Below are 19729 nucleotides of genomic sequence, written 5' to 3' on the forward strand. Positions count from 1 at the left end.
TCCAGCAACAGACTTGCGCCGCCGCCCCGGGTGGGTATCAGCATGAACGCGTGGGGGGGGGGGCTTCCATGGCCCCGGTTCGATGCGAAAGCCAACGTGGAGCTGGCTGTGGGGACCCACGGCTCAAATAACGCCGACAGCCCGGTCCCCACGTCTGCTCAGCCGAAGCGGGAGTCTACATAGCACCGCCCGAGCGTCAGCTGTGGCCGCACCCGGCAGGGTTCCACGGGCGCGTGCCTGGGATCGAGCACTCTGGACGGAAGCAAGGGTTGGCGGATCGCGCAAAATGTGAAACTCACAAGCCCACGAGGCTGCGAAGTTGCTTAGAGATTGCAGTGCAGCAAGTGGGTTCATGAGCCCTTCTGCATGAATCTTTGAGTGGTATCCCTTGGTTACACATGGTGGCATTTCACTGGGTACTCCAGCCTTTTTGTACATGCAAAACGTTCCTCAAAAAGTCAGTCAATGGCTTTCTGTTCACCTGAGCATTGAGGTGGTGCTCATCTCCTGCTTATAGCTCTAATCCAGTTGTGGGAATTCCATATTCCTATGACGGGGGCGAATTTATCCAGAGGACAACCATCATTGACTTCCCCACAAAGTGGAACTCGTGTTATTGAATCTCGAGGGATGATGGGCTGAATCAACCCCATACAGGATTTTCACTCACTTCCTATTGCGAGCCACCTTCTCTGGCAATGAGACACCTGGCTGGGTATCTGAAGGGAACTGGCCAAACCAAAGAGGTGAGGTTTGGGCTCTCCTGGATATAAAAGGAGTGGCATTACTTATGATAGTGTGCAAGGCTGGTTGTTGCAGAGAGACCTCTGTGGAGGAGCCACGCGTGGGTTTGCGAGCCTGGGGCAGGCGGTGCCCAGATGAGAGATCGTGTTCGATGGGACGCCGTGAACTCAGTGCAGCTAATTATATGCAGTATTTAGTCGGGGCTTTTCCAGGAACTCTTCCCCACGCGCCGAGCAAATAGAACATATGCAGGATTGATTTCACGCTCAACATATATATGTAGCTCTCTACGAAATAAATGAGTCGCTCGCTCAGTATCATTTTTAGATGCTTCCAATCGGCTGCTCATTTACCCACCCAGTCCCTCACTCACCAATGTCCTTACCCATCCACCCGCCCAGTCACGACATTACCCACTCACCAAGCCACTTGCCTGTTTACTCGCACAACTCACTTTCTCACCTCTCAAACAGTTACTCACCCACTCATCAATTCAGTACCACTCCATTCACGCACTCAGTTACTCACCCATTCCCTATAGAATCCACTCACACAACTACTTAGTTACTCATCCATCCACCGATCCACACTACTGTTGGGGCAAGCGTTGAAACGTGTATTAGCATTGTGGCTCGTGCAGGAAGTTAAGATCTATTCTTCCACCACAGGCGTCGTGCCAAATGTATTTGCAGGCTGCTGCTGCACGCAATAAGGTTGTGTTCATTGAGCCGTGCCACTATTATGCAAAGGCACACGCTGGAGCCAGCTCAACCAGTCTCCATGGCACTTTGTGTACACGATCAAACGGGCGTGTCGGTGATACTGCGTAGCAGTGGTGCACAGGGGCACAGTTAACAAAAAACTCACATTCGTCAAATAATATCGTGGCCCTGAAAGAAAACATAAAATAGGCGACATTTCAGGAAATGGCCCTTCATCGCAGGTAAGAGGTTATTTTGACCCCCACGGTCGGGGTCAAAGGTCCTTGTTTCCCCGAGAGAGCGTCTGCTGTTGACAAGCGACACCGGTGCCGTCTCGTCGAACTCGGTGGACTCCTCGCCGCGCCGGCCGCACTGGCACACGCTTGTGGTCCAACGCTGCGGAAAAACGTGTTGGTGGACTTCGCAGATCCAGTATCGATTGGACATCTCACAAAGCCAATGGGATGCAAGGTTCCCAGATGGCGGTACAGCATGTTGGGGTTAACCCATCTTTGTGGACCTTGGGAGGTTTATCTCTGTAATGTGCGTGTTGAGTTTCTTACCAACAAACAACATGCATGAATGGAATGTCACCAATTGAGCCAATTCAGCATTCTACTGTACCGAGACTTGGCGAGGCTTCGCTGTGTGGACAGCACTATTGGTAGTATTACTATGGTCTGTGTTGATGTGTAGAGTCTTGGCCGTCCGCGCTGTCGACTGCACACAAGATGTAGGCGTCACCACAGCACGCTGGGTTGTCGCTCTCCATCTTACCTCAATGTTGCCCAACGGCAGATTGCGAGGCCTCGACCTCCCTCGAAGACCGCGAACGTCAACTCAACCGAATCCGCACAACAGGACACGGGCGCTGACGCCAGCTTCACGAGTGGAAGATGAGGGATGTTACCCCAGGTGCGACCGTGGAACATATCGCATCAACTTGCCCTGCACTTAGATCTGCTGCGGCAACGCCGCTTCATTCCTCCACCCGGCATCTCAAGAAGCCACCGAGTGGATCGCCTAACAAGATATCCCTTTGTGAGCGGTTCCCGTCGTACAAAACAAGACTCACTCGCACCGCTCCGGTTAAAGCGACAATCGCACAATCTCCAGACAACTCATTACTTGCGTAAGAAATATTTTTGTTTATTTCTTTTTTTTTTAAGTTTAGTGTCAGCGCAAAAATCACTCGTGCACAGACGAGACTAGGCGGCTCGGGTAAGCCGGGATGGCGCCGTGGTTACTCATTGACGCATCTCTCCGTGCGGTGGGAACAGGGGTCGGTGGTGGCACCTTACAGCCACCCCGGTTACACAACCGCAATTCCACCCATCTCACCACGCCGTGGCCACCCAGCCCCGGTTCAACTTCTGCCTGCTACAGCTGCCTGGGAATTTTTGTGGGAAATCGACAAATTGTGACAACAACGTCCGCTGCGAGGTTGGCATTAAAGCCCTGCCTTCGCCGTGACGTTTTAATACAGTTAATACGCCCGTGAGCGCCGGCGTCGCGGCCAAAAGAGAAGCATGACAAATAATCTGCAACTTAAGCAACCTTAGTAGCTATCCCAATGTAAAACTTGGGGTCATCCAGGCGTCCCTTCAAAAGTCACGAATCTCAAAAGTGCTCTCGCCTGGCTCATAAGGTAAGTGAAATGTTAATAACCGCATAAGGCAACAGGAAAGTGCTTGGTTACAGTCCAGAACGTACGCGGGGTCACAGCCCCCGGTAGGGGGGCTACTTCGTGGGTGTCCCTGGTCCTGCTGGGAGGACCTGGAGGTCCCAACTCAGCCCAGGACCCAGAGTGGGAGACCCTGCCGGGGTTGGAAGGGGCAGCTCAGCCAAGCCGCTCGAGCACCTCCTTTTGGCACGTGGAGACGTGTGCGAGTGTTGTCGGTCCTGTGTCCGTGTCCCGTGTGTGATGCCCTGCGTAACGTGTGTGCTTGTGTGTTTAGTGAGAAGTGTCCAGCTGCACATCACACATCCATCTATCGCAGAGGTGCAAGTGTTCCCCGTGTACTCGGACGCACGCAGTGTCGCAGTGCGCCGATTGTTAGGCGCATATCTCCCGTACGCAGTGTTCCTCGATGCACCGCGGTCCAGAGTCCGCGTCTGTCCCTGTCTCCGAGCCCGCGGCGTGGAGGTGGTGCCGCTATCCCAGCAGCACCTTCTGCACGTGCCTGGGTTCCACGCGGCCCGCGGAGTCGTCCTCGGACTCTGCGTCGCTGGGCGAGGTGGAGCCGCCGGGCGGCGAGGAGCACTGCGGCGAGCACAGGTAGTGCATGAGCGGCAGGCGGTACTTGCCGCAGAAGTCCACGAACTTGATGTGCCGGACGCGCGCGTCGAAGTAGACGCCGGCGCAGCGCGGGTTGGGGCACTTGCTGGCCGAGTCCAGGTAGCGCGCCACGTGCTCGGGCAGCTCGGCGCTCGTGTAGGGGACCGAGTGCGCGCGCACGGCGCGGGCCGCCAGCTCGAGCAGGGCGGGCGGGCGGAACGCCTGGTCGCGCACGAAGCGCACGACGAGCGGGTTGCCGCGCAGGCTGAGCTCGGCCAGCCCCACCAGGTGCAGGATCTCCCGCGGCAGGTACATGAGCAGGTTGTTGTGCAGGCTGAGCGAGCGCAGCGCGTGCATCTGCGCAAACTCGGGCGGGATGCTCTGCACGCGGTTGTCGCAGAGGCCCAGGCAGGCGAGGCGGGGCAGCAGCGCCAGTTCGGGGGGCACCGACGAGATGGCGTTGCCCCCCAGGTACAGGACCTCGAGGGCCGAGAGGCGCGAGATCTCGGGCGGGATGGAGCGCAGGCGGTTGCCGCCCAGCGAGAGCGACCGCAGGCGGCCGAGCGACAGCAGCTGCGGGGGCAGCTCGCAGAAGCGGTTCCCCGACAGGTTCAGCGACTCGAGGCTGTGGAGGCGGCCGAAGTCCTTGGGCAGCGACGAGGCGTCCAGCCGGTTGTTCTTGGCCAGCAGTGTGCGCAGGGAGGCGAGCGCCGTCAGCTCCTCGGGCAGCGCCACGAGCGCGTTGGAGCTGACGTCGAGGAGGGAGAGCGCCGTGAAGGAGGAGAGCGCGGGCGGCAGCCGCGCCAGCGCGTTGTGCGTGAGCACCAGCTGCTGCGTGGAGCCGCGCGCCGCGGCGTCCACCGCGTCCAGGGAGAGCTCCCCGGCGCCCAGACGCGACAGGATCAGCACCCGCTCGCCCTGCAGCTCCTCCAGCACGTCCATGCCGAGGGCGCGGAGAGGGAGCGGAGACGAAGGGGAGGACGAGGGGGGTGGACGGAGCGGGGAGGAAGGAGAGGACGAGGGGGGTGGACGGAGCGGGGAGGACGAGGGGGGTGGACGGAGCGGACACGGCGGGCGACCGCTCTTGGACCCCCCAGGTGCGCGAGGGCTGTGGGTGGAGCGGCGTGCGGGTGGACAGGCGGCGCACTCGGCTGTCACGCGGGAGGTGGAGCTGGATGACGATGAGTGCTTGCGACGAGGGTCAGGTGAAGCTGGTGGTGGGAAGAGTTTAAAGTGATGGTGGTCAAGGGTTGAACGCGACTATGTCGAGCTGCTGCTGCTGCTGATGATGGTGCTGGAGATGATGCTGCTGATGATGGTGCTGCTGGTGCTGCTGATGATGATGCTGGTGCTGCTGGTGGTGATGTTCCCGTCACGCGGATCCCCGGGCCGCGCTCACGCCGAGCCCGCGGTCTCCTCGCTCGCCACCGCCATTGCCGCGGACCTCACCGCGCACAGCTCCCAAGGCAAAGAGGCCCGCGGGCTGTGACCGCGACCCGGGGGGTGAGAGGAGCGGCGGCGACGGCGGCGAAGGCGACGACGGCGGCAGCGGGAGGAGTGGGAGCAGGGGGAGGGCCCCTCAGGGCCCCTCCCACTCCCTCCCTCCGCGTCTACCACGCGAGGCCGCTCGCGGCCATCTTACGTGGGGAGACCGCGTGGTACTGCACGGGGGAGGGGGCGACGGGACCCGCGACGTCTTCGCGCGCTGACGCTGTCGCAGGCGGCCTCGTGCAGTGCGATTGGGCGGCATCCCCCCCACGCAAGATGGCTGCTGTTAGCTGTGGCGCGGACACGGGGGGAGACGTGCACCACCCCCCTCCCCAACCCCCCCCTCCCCCCCTCCTCAACCCATCCCCCTCCGCTGGGCACGAGCCCCTCCCCCCTCCCTCCCCGCCGGTGACGTAGGGCACGAGGTGGGGCGGACACCGTGGCCGGGCTGCGTTATAAAAGCGTTGCACAAGAAGAGCCACACGGGGCAGGTTGAGTAAGAACACGGCACGTTGTTCTGTTCCAGTGTTGTGGCGTCACTGGCGTGCTCACGTATGCACGTTTGATATCTGCTGGTAAGATGCCTTCTGTGACCCACAGTGGGTCATAACGCACGTACCTGGGCTGGAGTGATTCGAAGGCATGGGCCAGATCAACTCAATAACGGTAGGAGGCTGCTAGACTTTTGTGCAGCCCATTGGCTTGTGATCACCAACACACTGTTCCGGCATCGGCGCATCCACACAACATCATGGATGCACACCAGGTCCAAACAAGAACATCTGCTGGACTACACGTTGACGGAACAACGGATGCGAACCCTATATCCTTGACACCAGCACCGACTTTGGAGCTGATCTCTCCACTGTCAATTGTAAGATGGGCCTGCCATTCTTCCACTGCCGTTCACCTAGGATCCCATTCAAACTCAAAATAGCCTGGGATCGACGAGTTGATGAAAGTTGCAAGTGAAAATTTCATCATTGCTTGCAGCGATGTTGGCATCATGCCCCTTCCTGATGCGGAGGGGAAATTAGAGGTTTAGGACCGTGTCTCATGCAAATGAAATGGTTGTTTTGAGTATGCAGTCCAACACCCCAGAGATCCTGGCTGACGGTGGAAGTATTCTGGCTCACTTGGAGAAAGCTCCGGTCCATCTCCCACCGTCTAGAACATTCCACGGAGAATGATGAGGCTTACCACAGCCTTCACTAGGAGGTTCTGAGAGCCTTGCGGTGAGGCAAGGGTGGGTAGCGGTCAGGGGTTGTGGAAAATGCTTCGGTAGTTCATACATCTAGCTCTGTATTTCCATAACAAATTAACTTGCAGTGCCGCATATATTAATGTCCTAAATGGAAAGATCGGTGATCCAATCTTCAACCCCCAGAAACAGGTCTGCAGGTTTGCAGAGCATTTCTTTGAGGTATTGGAGAAGGGGAAATCCCTCGACCCATGTAGCCCACATGCCCAGCCACCATATGCCAAAGCAGCTTCTGTTTGGTCAGATAGAGGCTAAATAGGCATGGCACAGGTTAGATACGAAATTTGGTTAATGTGGTACAGGAGGATGTGAAGCTAATTGGGCTTGCCAAAGATTGGTATCAGCGGTGTCAAGATTGGCCTCTGTAGACGAGGCTTGTGAAGGATGCGACTCGGCAGTTGGAGATAGTCTCCCTCCCAACAACAGTGGAGGGCAAAAGAGCGACGCTCAGAACGAGTGGAGTGCCAAGTGGCTAAAACGCAGCAAGTTGGCACAGTGGAGAGCACAAGTGGTGCATCTGTCAGTCATCTCGGGTAGCCCGTAACACCAGGGTCTGTCCCGTGACCTGTCAGTGAGCCTTTCACACTTCACGGTGTGTCTGCATCTCGTCTGCCACAAGCATTGGAGACGTCACAATTACTGAGTAGCAAATGGCGGCTGTTGTGTTTAGTGGAGACACACTTCATTATTACATTGGTGGTTATATGGATATACTGGCCCTTGTCATGGGAATGTGGATTTCCAACTGGCTCAGTGCCTGCTTGGAGGCACTAATGTTATATGACCTCAGAGCAAATCACCACAATCCCTACAACTGATACAGCGTGAGGAGGCCTCCATCCAGCAGTGAATTGCCAAAGGGCAGTAAATGATCGTTTATAAATTAGGCGAGATGCAGTGGCCACAGGGAGGATCGTTGAATGGAAGAGCATAGACTTTGTATGGCCACAGTCCCAATGCTAAATAACCCCCCCCCCCCCCCCCGTGCCTTTGTCTCCCAAGCTCCTGACAGGGACTTGAGAACACAAAGTTACGTTTCATTCCCTTCGCCGACATTCATGTGCTAATGTGGATGCTTGCTTGTGTACATGTTAATCACCGTCGAGGTTCTGAAATCACGGGTGCCATGGACAAACGCACGCACTGTGCACCTACAATCCCGGTTTGGCCAGTGTCTCATGCTCGGTTGCCACCTCTGAGGTACAAAAAAAATAACCAGGATATCATCCCATTCTCATCATCAGTCGGTTGCCTCTGGCTGGGGCGCAGCAGTCACCACACGACACAACCAGGATTTTCAGGTAGGGGGTGGCAACCCCTCCAGCAATGAAAAATGATAGAGGAGTTGTTAGTAAGTAAGGACTAGTCCCTTGCTTTTTATTTGACGTGTGTGCGGCGATGGCGCAGCCATCGATCAAAGGTCGAATTCGAACCGCGTTGTGTGATCGGCATCGCGCTCGCTGAAGGTGAATGCCTGCAGGGAAGTTGTGTGCTGTTTACGCAACTGCGCACAATTCTGAGTCGCGTATAACTGCTTTGCCGTTACGTATTGCCAATTATGGACTCAGACTATTGTCCTATCATCTCATAGAGTCCCTGGCACATAATAATATGCTACACAGTGGCAGTGGGGGTCACAAAATGCAGATTTATTACTAATAAACCCCAATGATCCGCCAGTGCAACCAGGTGACCCAATCCCGAGCACGCCACCACGCTGAGTAGAGTTGAAGACCCGCTGCTGTCACTGACCGCGTCTCTGAGCCACACAGCAGCAGCATGGGAAGGATGGACACGTTGTAGAGGAGGGTCTTTCTATCATGCGGGAGCACCAGATGCATCTCTTAATGTCTACCTGACTACGTTTGGATCATTCGGGAAGAAGAATATCTCAATACCAGAAGACGCGAGAACTTCACGTCACTGCACTGTCTTAAGCGTGTATTATTACACAACGGATAATAACCAGAACTTTTAATTGTCCTGGAAAGACTTATATATATCCTATGAAAGCTACCTGAAATTCACCAACATTAATTCAAGTAAGCCTGACTGCTGATAAGTCACTCTGTGTCTAAATTAGCCCAAAATATGCTTGTATTTGAATCAATGATGTAGAGGTTATGCACTCCCAGAAGGTTGTAGGGCCGGTGGATTGTGTAAATAGTGTTTTTTATGTGAAGTGACATATTGTCCTCAAAAATAGTACGATCATGGGGAAACTATTACAGGTGAAAACTCTGTCTCATGCAGGGCTTAGATTCTCATTAAATATTCTCCGTGTAGCTGGTCGACTGTAGTAGGTGGCACGTGACTAGTATCCACAGCTGTAGCAAGAGGAAAATTGGAAGTAGTGTGCCGGGTTAGAAGATATGTTTCAGATCACTGACCCAGACAGACCCGGCTAGTATTAAGCCCTGACTTCATGTATCGACACAGTTTGATCGTTACAGCTCCAGAATTAATGACTGCACTAAAATCCCATCCTGTGGATTTGGTTTAGAGATTTCTCTTTGGTAATTCCCCACTGAAATAACCGGGCAATAAAATGAGGGATGTCCCTAAGGTACCGCCTCCTTTTCGTTTATTATTAACTTTTTTGGATAAATAAAACATTTTAGAAAAAAAATTCATGGAATCTCACTAACATGTGGATGTTTTCAACACAATCTCTCGACTTTTATACACACTTGAACCAGGACCAACGTCCCATCACGGTTTACAGCAGTGACATTTTAAAAACGCTGCCCACGTAGGCGTTTTCTTAAAAAGATTCAACATGTGAACAATCTGACGATGCCAGGTCTGGCCTGCGCAGTGGATGGATTAACACAGGTCATCCGAAGAGTACAATGACGTCTGGTGATCGCAATTTCATTTCTGATCTGGCATTGTCGCGTAGGAGGAGGCCTTCTGCAATGTGACAAATATTCACCATGTAACGCTGATGACAATCCAATTAATGAATGCATTTTTATCATTTCAATAAAAAATTCAGCAGCCACGATCTATCCACTGCTGGATGAAGGCCTTCCTAGGTCAGAGCCATCGTTTATGGTTTTTCAATGCAACAATCCATCCAGCTCCTGCATGTGAGCCGATTTCGTCGCTTCCTCCCTGGGGTAGACATTGTTGGGTATGTCCCACCTTTGAGGGATTAATCTGTCGTAGCTATGGATCAGGGATCAGGAGGCATTCATGTTGGGCTATCCCTTGTGTTAACCAGTCCAGTGAGAGCAGCAGTAACAGAACCTCCTCTTTCGACTCTGCTGAGCTCGGCCCTTTCCCAACAGGTGGTCCCACGTGGAGCCCCGTGGGCTTTCGCATGGCTACACACTAAACGCATTTTCCAACTCGCGGCACACGCACGTGTGGGCCAGGGTTGGCACCCAGCTGTATTTGACTCAGGCGTTCCAGAAATTGGCGAAACAATACTGACAAGATTATGTGCCGCTTTATCTGTAGATATTGGCATCGCCTGGTCTCTGATGCGCCCAGACTCGGCTGTTTGCAGCGCCCAGCTTGTTTTGAATTTTGCCAAACTCTTGCCGAGGTTTGGTAAAAGCCAAAAATGTCCAGCACCACAGATCCAAAGCAAGGGCACGTGATTTGTTTGACTTCGTATCGAGATGACACTGTTGTCGTGTGTAGTAAATGATCTACCGCATTAGATGGACATAATCTACAAAGCGATATATTTTAAAAACGGATATTAAAATATTTGTGATGTAAATTATTGCCACTCTGATATGATCAAATGAACCCCACAACCCGCATGATGTACGGAGGCCCTCATCCAGCAGTGGATTGACAAAAGGTCTGTATGTGTGCATTCTGCTGGAGAGGATAAGGACCACACACAATACACGTGATACTTGTGATACTTGAGATTCGCTCTCTGTTGATTATTTGGTTTGCAGTTTTTTTGTCGTCAGTCGTGTCGACAGAGTGGGGGGTTTTGCATATTTTGTTAGAGGTGTTATAGACCCACGTCTCACTGGGAATTATCTGATGCAGACATCAACGTTCACCAAAATATCCTTCAAGGCAAGGCCGTAGCCATGGAGTCAACATTGGGGGGGGGCAAATCTTCCAGGGTGTCTGGGGGTCCCAACCCAGAAAAAATATCTAAATTTGAAAACTTATTTCCTGCCTAAAATATTTAAAAATTCACTAACATATGGGATGGACTTTTTGTTTATTTTTTTACAATAAGGTCCAATAGTGTATTGTATTACATTGCTCTATATTTACTTTTTTACCATTTCTTATTTCATTGTATGTAATGGCAGAGATTAAGAGATTAATAAAGTACAACCATAACCACAATCATATAAACAGAAATCTATGCATTGATTTATATGAAGACAATTCCAGATATTGTGGCCAAGGGTTAGCAAATTGTTGTTTTTCTTTACATAACATAGCACTTATTTTTATAGCAATATATTGGGGGGACATTTTGAGCATTTTTGAATATTGGGGGATGTGTGGGGATGTGTCCCCCCCAATATATATTATAATTACGGCCTTGCTTCAAGGATGTATATTACGGAGGAAGTGGAAATATACCCACGGATCTGGTTTTGACCGAAACTGTAGATGATTTTATTTGTCAAGTTAGCCGCGTTGACTCGATTCTTTGATTCGATCGAACATCAGCCACTGACTGGATAACCTCACTGGGTCGCGCCTCTAAGAACATTATGAGCAGTGCACATTTCTCCTGCAAAACTGCTTTGTCATCTTGGGGTCAGCGTTGCGTAACGCGTGTCATGTGTGTGGTGCGCGCGTGTTTGCAAGTGTGCGCGCCTCGTATGTGCGTGTACGGTTAGCAGCATGCGTTATGTAACGCGATTGTGAAAGCAGTGTGTGACGAGAGCCGTGTTCTTCCCCACGTGGAGCCTGGAGGGCATTGCTCCTCTCGCGGTGCAAATCAGTTGCCCTCTTCCCACACGGGAAATCAAATATTGCCACCGTTGGATGCTGCAGGGGGCTGAGTGGCGATGCAGTCGTTATCGATGAACCAGGCAACTTCCGTTCGATTCCCTGCCACGCCTGACCGTCAGTGGTTATTAACTGAACCGATCTTTAGCCCTTCTTTGACAGCACGCACAGATAGGCGTCGTGAAATAACCCTTCATGTCTGGACAGGTATTTTTTGTAATTGCAAGTATTGTAGAATAGACAGCCATAAGGATGTTAAAAAAAATGTGTAACATCTAAATCAGTTTGAGAGGCCCGATTTGCTGGCACCAACTGCATAAACATTCCAATGACCTCTCAACTTTATTGATTTTTGCTTTCAAGTCTCCGGAAGCCCCCAGTCACGGATTATTTACTGTACCTTGTTACCTCAAATCTGCAACATCTACCCTTTGACATCAGATAGCAACTGTGTATCAGTGTTGTTAAACAATAACCGGTAAACCGTTTGTAGAATCAGTTTGCCGATACCAAGTCAGGAACCAATTCCAGTGGAGTGTCGAGGCATGAATGCACGCGCGAACAGACAAACGGCACGGCGGGCTAAGGCACCGTGGTGGTTGCATTTGAACTGCTTCGGTTGAAAAGTGCAGCTGTTACTTGGCTCTGGGTGGCCGTGCACGTGTCGTCTAATCCAGCACTGTGGATGCAGCGAGGGTTTGTGGATCATCGCACAATGTTTGCGAAACTCCACCAGGTGGACTCCACCTGCTCCATCTGTATGGGGAACACATTGTCCTGCGGAGAGAGCTGGTAGGAACACGTTGGGTTGCTCGGTCAATGGCCAGGGTCAATGGCGGCGTGGTGTATTCCGCAAATATGGCCGACTGTGAGGGCGGGCACAAGCCGGCGTGAGTAGGTTAAACGTTGAGTTTTATAAGGGCACCACGGGGTGACCAGCCCCTCCCCACCCAACCCCAGCCCCACCCCCACCCAGCCCCACCCCTCCCAGCCTCACCCCCACCCAGCCCCACCCCTCCCACCCCCACCCTCCCCACCCAGCCCCTCCCCACCCAGCCCCACCCAGCCCCTCCCCACCCAGCCCCACCTCTCCCACCCAGCCCCTCCCCACCCCTCCCATTTTTGGATGCACGACGGACGGACGGACACAATAATCCCCTGTGGGCTGGTGGAACCAGGTGGTTCCTACCAGTAACAGGACCCTGCGGGGTGGGCTGGTAGGAATAATACTTAGTACCGGTACAGGGATATCGACAGGGTATAGAGGAGTTAAAGAAAAAATTACTGTATTCTAGTGTAACGTTAATTAAAAGTGTTTGTTTTGACAAGAAACGCTGTGAGATTTAAAGACTCGTAGTCTTTCATTTCCAAACGATCACGTCTGAGATTAATTGACCTTAGATGGGGAAACTCGAATGCATTTACTAGTATAAAGGTGAAATAAAATAGAGGGAATAAACGGCACCTTGGTGCATTTTATGTCGTCTACATAGAGTTTAATAAACGGGCGTTTGGCATATTCATATAACAGTACTACATTGAGCAGTGTTTGTTTGGCACTTCGAGTTTTTATTCGCGCGCACGACATGGATACCGAAAACAACCACGACTTTGAAGACCCCAATGGTTGTCTGGACGCCCACGTTGAAAAGATGCTTGCTGAAACAGAGACCGCATTTGCTGCTGGAACCCTTTACAAACTCGCAGTGAAAAGCGTCGTTTCCATGGACCCAGAACCAACCGCAGTTGGTGCTGCTATAACGGTAGCATCGCCACCAAACATGCAGCCAGCAGCTAAATAATCAAAGATTGCAGCACAAGTAGAAATACTTGCGTGTGAATACGATGTAGTGAACACGACAGAGATGTGGTGAACACGGCAGAGATGTGGTGCACACGGCAGAGATGTGAACACGGCAGAGATGTGGTGAACACGGCAGAGATGTAGTGAACACGACAGAGATGTAGAGATGATAGTGAACACGACAGAGATATAGTGAACACGACAGAGATGTAGAGATGATAGTGAACACGGCAGAGATGTGGTGAACACGACAGAGATGTGGTGAACACGGCAGAGATGTGGTGAACACGGCAGAGATGTAGTGAACACGACAGAGATGTAGAGATGATAGTGAACACGACAGAGATATAGTGAACACGACAGAGATGTAGAGATGATAGTGAACACGACAGAGATGTAGTGAACACGACAGAGATGTAGAGGTGATAGTGAACACGACAGAGATGTAGAGATGATAGTGAACACGGCAGAGATGTAGTGAACACAGCAGATGTAGTGAACACGACAGAGATGTAGTGAACACGGTAGAACTATAAGCGAGTGAATAGCAGCAGCGACGAGGCCTCTCGCTGCCTCTGCTCTGCCGCTGCCGGGCTGCAGATTCAGCCGAGTCAGGCACCACTGCCAATATGCACAACAACAACAATAAACGTGCTGCATTTCATCTCTGTGTTAATAAGCCTCCCGCACTAGGCCTCGCGAAGCCTGCCGCACTAGGCCTCGCGCCGTGCTTTTCGTGCACAAATAAGGCGATTAAATGTATCTCGTCTCTGTGTTAATAAATGTTTCTTGTCTCTGTGTTAAAAAAACGTGCTGCGTTTCAGTAAAGTAAATTTATTTTTAAATAAACGTGCTGCGTTTCATCTCTGTGTTAATAAGCCTGCCGCACTAGGCCTCGCGAAGCCTGCCGCACTAGGCCTCGCGCCGTGATTTTCGTGCACAAATAAGGCGATTAAATGTATCTCGTCTCTGTGTTAATAAATGTTTCTTGTCTCTGTGTTAAAAAAACGTGCTGCGTTTCAGTAAAGTAAATTTATTTTTAAATAAACGTGCTGCGTTTCATCTCTGTGTTAATAAGCCTGCCGCACTAGGCCTCGCGAAGCCTGCCGCACTAGGCCTCGCGCCGTGCTTTTCGTGCACAAATAAGGCGATTAAATGTATCTCGTCTCTGTGTTAATAAATGTTTCTTGTCTCTGTGTTAAAAAAACGTGCTGCGTTTCAGTAAAGTATTTTTTTAAATAAACGTGCTGCGTTTCAGTAAAGTAATTTTGAAGCGAAGTTTAAAGTTTTGCCGTGATGCGCCGGAAGCGACGGCCATCTTGTTTAATTCACAGATCGCAGGGGGAGCGGGCGGCCATCTTGTCGGACAGGGTCATGCCAAGTGTTTGCAGTAGGGGGCGATGTTGATACACGGACGGACGGACGGACAAACGCGGACGGACGGACAAACGCGGACGGACGGACAAACGCGGACGGACGGACAAACGCGGACGGACGGACAAACGCGGACGGACGGACACATTAATCTATTGGTGGTCTGGTCCACTTCGTTCCTACCAGTAACAGGACCCTGCGGGGTGGGCTGGTAGGAATAATACTTAGTATCGGTACAGGGATATCGACTGGGTATAGAGGAGTTAAAGAAAAAATTACTGTATTCTAGTGTTTAAAGTTTCGCCGTGAGGCGCCGGAAGCGACGGCCATCTTGTTTATTTCACAGATCGCAGGGGGAGCGGGCGGCCATCTTGTCGGACAGGGTCATGCCAAGTGTTTGCAGTAGGGGGCGATGTTGATACACGGACGGACGGACGATATAATCTATTGGTGGTCTGGTCCACTTCGTTCCTACCAGTATAATGTTGCCCCCTCACGGGTGTGCGGTTTCTCTGGGTGCTCCGGCTTATTCCCACGTGTAAACACTCACTCACTGAGCGAGCAAACCTTCATATATAGAGGACCGCAAAGCTTCGGGGGAACTTGGCGCAGACTCTCCGTGGTTCCTCCTCGTGTTCACTTCCCTACAAGTTTAGTTTGCTTCTGCTCCTGCTGGTGGAAGGTCCTTCACGGCAGGGAGCTCCGGTTGTATCTGGTCGACTTTTTCACGCTAAACAGACGTCTTTGGAAAACTGTAGGTCGCAAGTACCCACACCTTACCCCGCCACACACACGTGAGACCTTCACATCGACTGTGAACCCATCCAGACTGCGACTGAGTGGGGCATTGAGAAATGTGCCTCTTTGTGTAAACTGCCGCGCCTGGAGATCAACTGGCGACCACAGCATCTCGCTTTGTGTCAGTGAAACAGGGCACGCACGATGATGTTAACTGCCAATACATTATATTCTTGGTTCTTTCGGTAAAGTCACGTAGAAGGGAAATAATAAAATAAAAATATAAAACAATAAAATTCTCACGTTTCGACTGCAACACAATCATCATCAGGTGTGAAATCCACAGCAAGAAAAAAAAAATCAAACTTTCTTGCTGTGGATTTCACACCTGATGATGATTGCTTGTCTTGCAGTCGAAACGTCGTGATTTTATATTTTTATTATTTCCCTTCTACGTGACTTTACCGAAAGAACCAAGAATATGAATCCCTGCAGTCACGCAAGCTTTAAATCATGCCAATACATTGTTACGTGCTCGTCAAAACGATAACCGGTTTTACACGTTTGTATCATCCGGTTCCTGGTTATGTAAAAAAAAGATTGTAACAACCCGAAACATCACTGGAAGAAAAACTCAACGCATTCGTCACTGGTGTCTTAAAAATAATGCAGTATATAAACGTTTTGGGAGATGACCGTTCACAGTCCATGCGGTACAATAGCTGTATATGGTACAATATCACCGTGTGTTTTCATTGTTTTTTTGTAAAGCTGAACAAGATTGGCCTGGTGATCAGTGGACGCGACGCTGACGAAATCCACGATGAGACAACTCAACTCCCTCACATCCCATCTCCTTCATATCCCCTCAACTCCCTCACATCCCCTCAACTCCCTCACATCCCCTCAACTCAAGTCCCTCACATCCCCTCAACTCCCTCACATCCCCTCAACTCACTCTCATCCCCTCAACTCAACTCCCTCACATCCCCTCAACTCCCTCACATCCCCTCAACTCAACTCCCTCACACCCCCTCAACTCACTCTCATCCCCTCAACTCAACTCCCTCACATCCCCTCAACTCACTCACATCCCCTCAACTCAACTCCCTCACATCCCCTCAACTCCCTCACATCCCCTCAACTCAACTCCCTCACATCCCCTCAACTCACTCACATCCCCTCAACTCAACTCCCTCACATCCCCTCAACTCCCTCACATCCCCTCAACTCAACTCCCTCACATCCCCTCAACTCACTCTCATCCCCTCAACTCAACTCCCTCACATCCCCTCAACTCACATTCATCCCCTCAACTCAACTCCCTCACATCCCCTCAACTCACTCTCATCCCCTCAACTCAACTCCCTCACATCCCCTCAACTCCCTCACATCCCCTCAACTCACTCACATCCCCTCAACTCAACTCCCTCACATCCCCTCAACTCCCTCACATCCCCTCAACTCAACTCCCTCACATCCCCTCAACTCACTCACATCCCCTCAACTCAACTCCCTCACATCCCCTCAACTCCCTCACATCCCCTCAACTCAACTCCCTCACATCCCCTCAACTCACTCTCATCCCCTCAACTCAACTCCCTCACATCCCCTCAACTCACTCACATCCCCTCAACTCAACTCCCTCACATCCCCTCAACTCCCTCACATCCCCTCAACTCAACTCCCTCACATCCCCTCAACTCCCTCACATCCCCTCAACTCAACTCCCTCACATCCCCTCAACTCACTCTCATCCCCTCAACTCAACTCCCTCACATCCCCTCAACTCCCTCACATCCCCTCAACTCACTCTCATCCCCTCAACTCCCCCACATCCCCTCAACTCCCTCACATCCCCTCAACTCAACTCCCTCACATCCCCTCAACTCCCTCACATCCCCTCAACTCAACTCCCTCACATCCCCTCAACTCACTCTCATCCCCTCAACTCAACTCCCTCACATCCCCTCAACTCCCTCACATCCCCTCAACTCACTCTCATCCCCTCAACTCCCTCACATCCCCTCAACTCCCTCACATCCCCTCAACTCAACTCCCTCACATCCCCTCAACTCCCTCACATCCCCTCAACTCAACTCCCTCACATCCCCTCAACTCACTCTCATCCCCTCAACTCAACTCCCTCACATCCCCTCAACTCCCTCACATCCCCTCAACTCACTCTCATCCCCTCAACTCCCCCACATCCCCTCAACTCCCTCACATCCCCTCCTAGTCCACAGCTGTCACCCATTCCCTTTGCGACCCCACCGCGAAATGGCGGGGCCACGTGATCGCGCGCACCCCCCACCCCTCGCGTCCCCCCGCCCCTCTCACTGGATCAGGCATCGCTTCGGGCGCCTATAGCGGGGGTCCTTGGCCGCGTCCCTGACCTCTCGACGGCCATCTTACTCGGGGGGCTACTCAAGCAGCGTGCCGCGGTGGATGGCCAGGATGGGGGAGGGGTGGGGGGGGCGTGACCTCACGGCGCCGCGGTCATCGCGTGACCGCTCCTTCCCCTCACCCCCATGAGGCCGCATGGGGGAGGAGAGAAGGGCGAGCAGGGGGGAGGAGGGGAAGCGGGGGGAGCAGCGGGGGGGGGGGGGGGTGAGAAGGGGGGGGGTGAGAAGGGGGGGGGGTGAGAAGGGGGGGTGAGAAGGGGGGAGGGTGAGAAGGGGGGGGGTGAGAAGGGGGGGGTGAGAAGGGGGGGGGTGAGAAGGGGGGGGTGAGAAAGGGGGGGGGGTGAGAAGAGGGGGGTGAGAAGGGGGGGGGGTGAGAAGGGGGGGGGGGGTGAGAAGGGGGGGGGGGGTGAGAAGGGGGGGGGGGGGTGAGAAGGGGGGGGGGGTGAGAAGGGGGGGGGGGTGAGAAGGGGGGGGGTGAGAAGGGGGGGGGGTGAGAAGGGGGGGGGGTGAGAAGGGGGGGGGTGAGAAGGGGGGGTGAGAAGGGGGGGGTGAGAAGGGGGGGGGGTGAGAAGGGGGGGGGGGTGAGAAGGGGGGGGGGGTGAGAAGGGGGGGGTGAGAAGGGGGGGTGAGAAGGGGGGGGGTGTGAGAAGGGGGGGGTGTGAGAAGGGGGGGGTGAGAAGGGGGGGGTGAGAAGGGGGGGGCGAGAAGGGGGGGGGGCGAGAAGGGGGGGGCGGCGAGAAGGGGGGGGGGCGAGAAGGGGGGGGGCGAGAAGGGGGGGGGGGCGGCGAGAAGGGGGGGGGGCGAGAAGGGGGGGGGCGAGAAGGGGGGGGGGCGAGAAGGGGGGGGGCGAGAAGGGGGGGGGGCGAGAAGGGGGGGGGCGGCGAGAAGGGGGGGGGGCGGCGAGAAGGGGCGGCGAGAAGGGGGGGCGAGAAGGGGGGGCGATAAGGGGGGGGGGCGTGAGAAGGAGGGGGCGTGAGAAGGAGGGGGCGTGAGAAGGAGGGGGCGTGAGAAGGGCGGGGGCGTGAGAAGGGGGGGGGTGAGAAGGGGGGGGGTGAGAAGGGGGGGGTGAGAAGGGGGGGGGGTGAGAAGGGGGGGGGTGAGAAGGGGGGGGGTGAGAAGGGGGGGGTGAGAAGGGGGGGGGGGTGAGAAGGGGGGGGGGGTGAGAAGGGGGGGGGGAGGTGAGAAGGGGGGGGGGGGGCGTGAGAAGGGGGGGGGGCGTGAGAAGGAGGGGGCGTGAGAAGGAGGGGGCGTGAGAAGGGCGGGGGCGTGAGAAGGGCGGGGGCGTGAGAAGGGCGGGGGCGTGAGAAGGGGGGGGGTGAGAAGGGGGGGGGGTGAGAAGGGGGGGGGGGTGAGGAGGGGGGGGTGAGGAGGGGGGGGGAGGTGAGAAGGGGGGGGTGAGAAGGGGGGGGGAGGTGAGAAGGGGGGGAGGTGAGAGGGGGGGGGGAGGTGAGAGGGGGGGGAGGAGGTGAGCAGGGGGGGAGGAGGTGAGCAGGGGGGGGAGGAGGTGAGAAGGGGGGGGGGAGGTGAGAAGGGGGGGGGGAGGTGAGAAGGGGGGGGGGAGGTGAGAAGGGGGGGGGAGGTGAGAAGGGGGGGGGAGGAGGTGAGAAGGGGGGGGGAGGTGAGAAGGGGGGGGGGGGAGGTGAGAAGGGGGGGGGGTGAGCAGGGGGGGGGAGGAGGTGAGAAGGGGGGGTGTGAGAAGGGGGGGGGGTGTGAGCAGGGGGGGGGGAGGAGGTGAGAAGGGGGGGGTGAGAAGGGGGGGCGGTGTGAGCAGGGGGGGAGGTGAGAAAGGGGGGGGGGACGTGAGAAAGGGGGGGGGACGTGAGAAAGGGGGGGAGGTGAGAAAAGGGGGGGAGGTACGTGAGAAAGGGGGGGGGGGGACGTGAGAAAGGGGGGGACGTGAGAAAGGGGGGGAGGTGAGAAAGGGGGGGAGGTGAGAAAGGGGGGGGTGTGAGCCCCCACCCCGCTGGGACTTCCCTTACCAAGATGGCC

The 19729-nt window shown here is 54.2% G+C and overlaps 1 protein-coding gene across 1 annotated transcript; it reads right to left on the reverse strand.

The window, feature by feature from the left end:
• Window positions 1-2566: 2566 nt before the first annotated feature.
• On the reverse strand, window positions 2567-5262 carry LRRC58 (leucine rich repeat containing 58). Its single transcript, XM_078873116.1, has one exon. It carries the CDS (start codon window positions 4663-4665, stop codon window positions 3601-3603), a length of 1065 nt encoding a protein of 354 aa, XP_078729242.1. The 5' UTR covers window positions 4666-5262; the 3' UTR covers window positions 2567-3600.
• Window positions 5263-19729: the final 14467 nt, after the last annotated feature.

The sequence above is a fragment of the Lampetra fluviatilis genome, chromosome 36 (assembly GCF_964198595.1).
Source record: "Lampetra fluviatilis chromosome 36, kcLamFluv1.1, whole genome shotgun sequence".
Taxonomy (NCBI): Eukaryota; Metazoa; Chordata; class Hyperoartia; order Petromyzontiformes; family Petromyzontidae; genus Lampetra; species Lampetra fluviatilis.

Excerpts from the sequence above, each read along its gene's own strand:
- LRRC58 (XM_078873116.1), bottom strand. The coding sequence starts at position 4,665 with ATGGACGTGCTGGAGGAGCTGCAGGGCGAGCGGGTGCTGATCCTGTCG.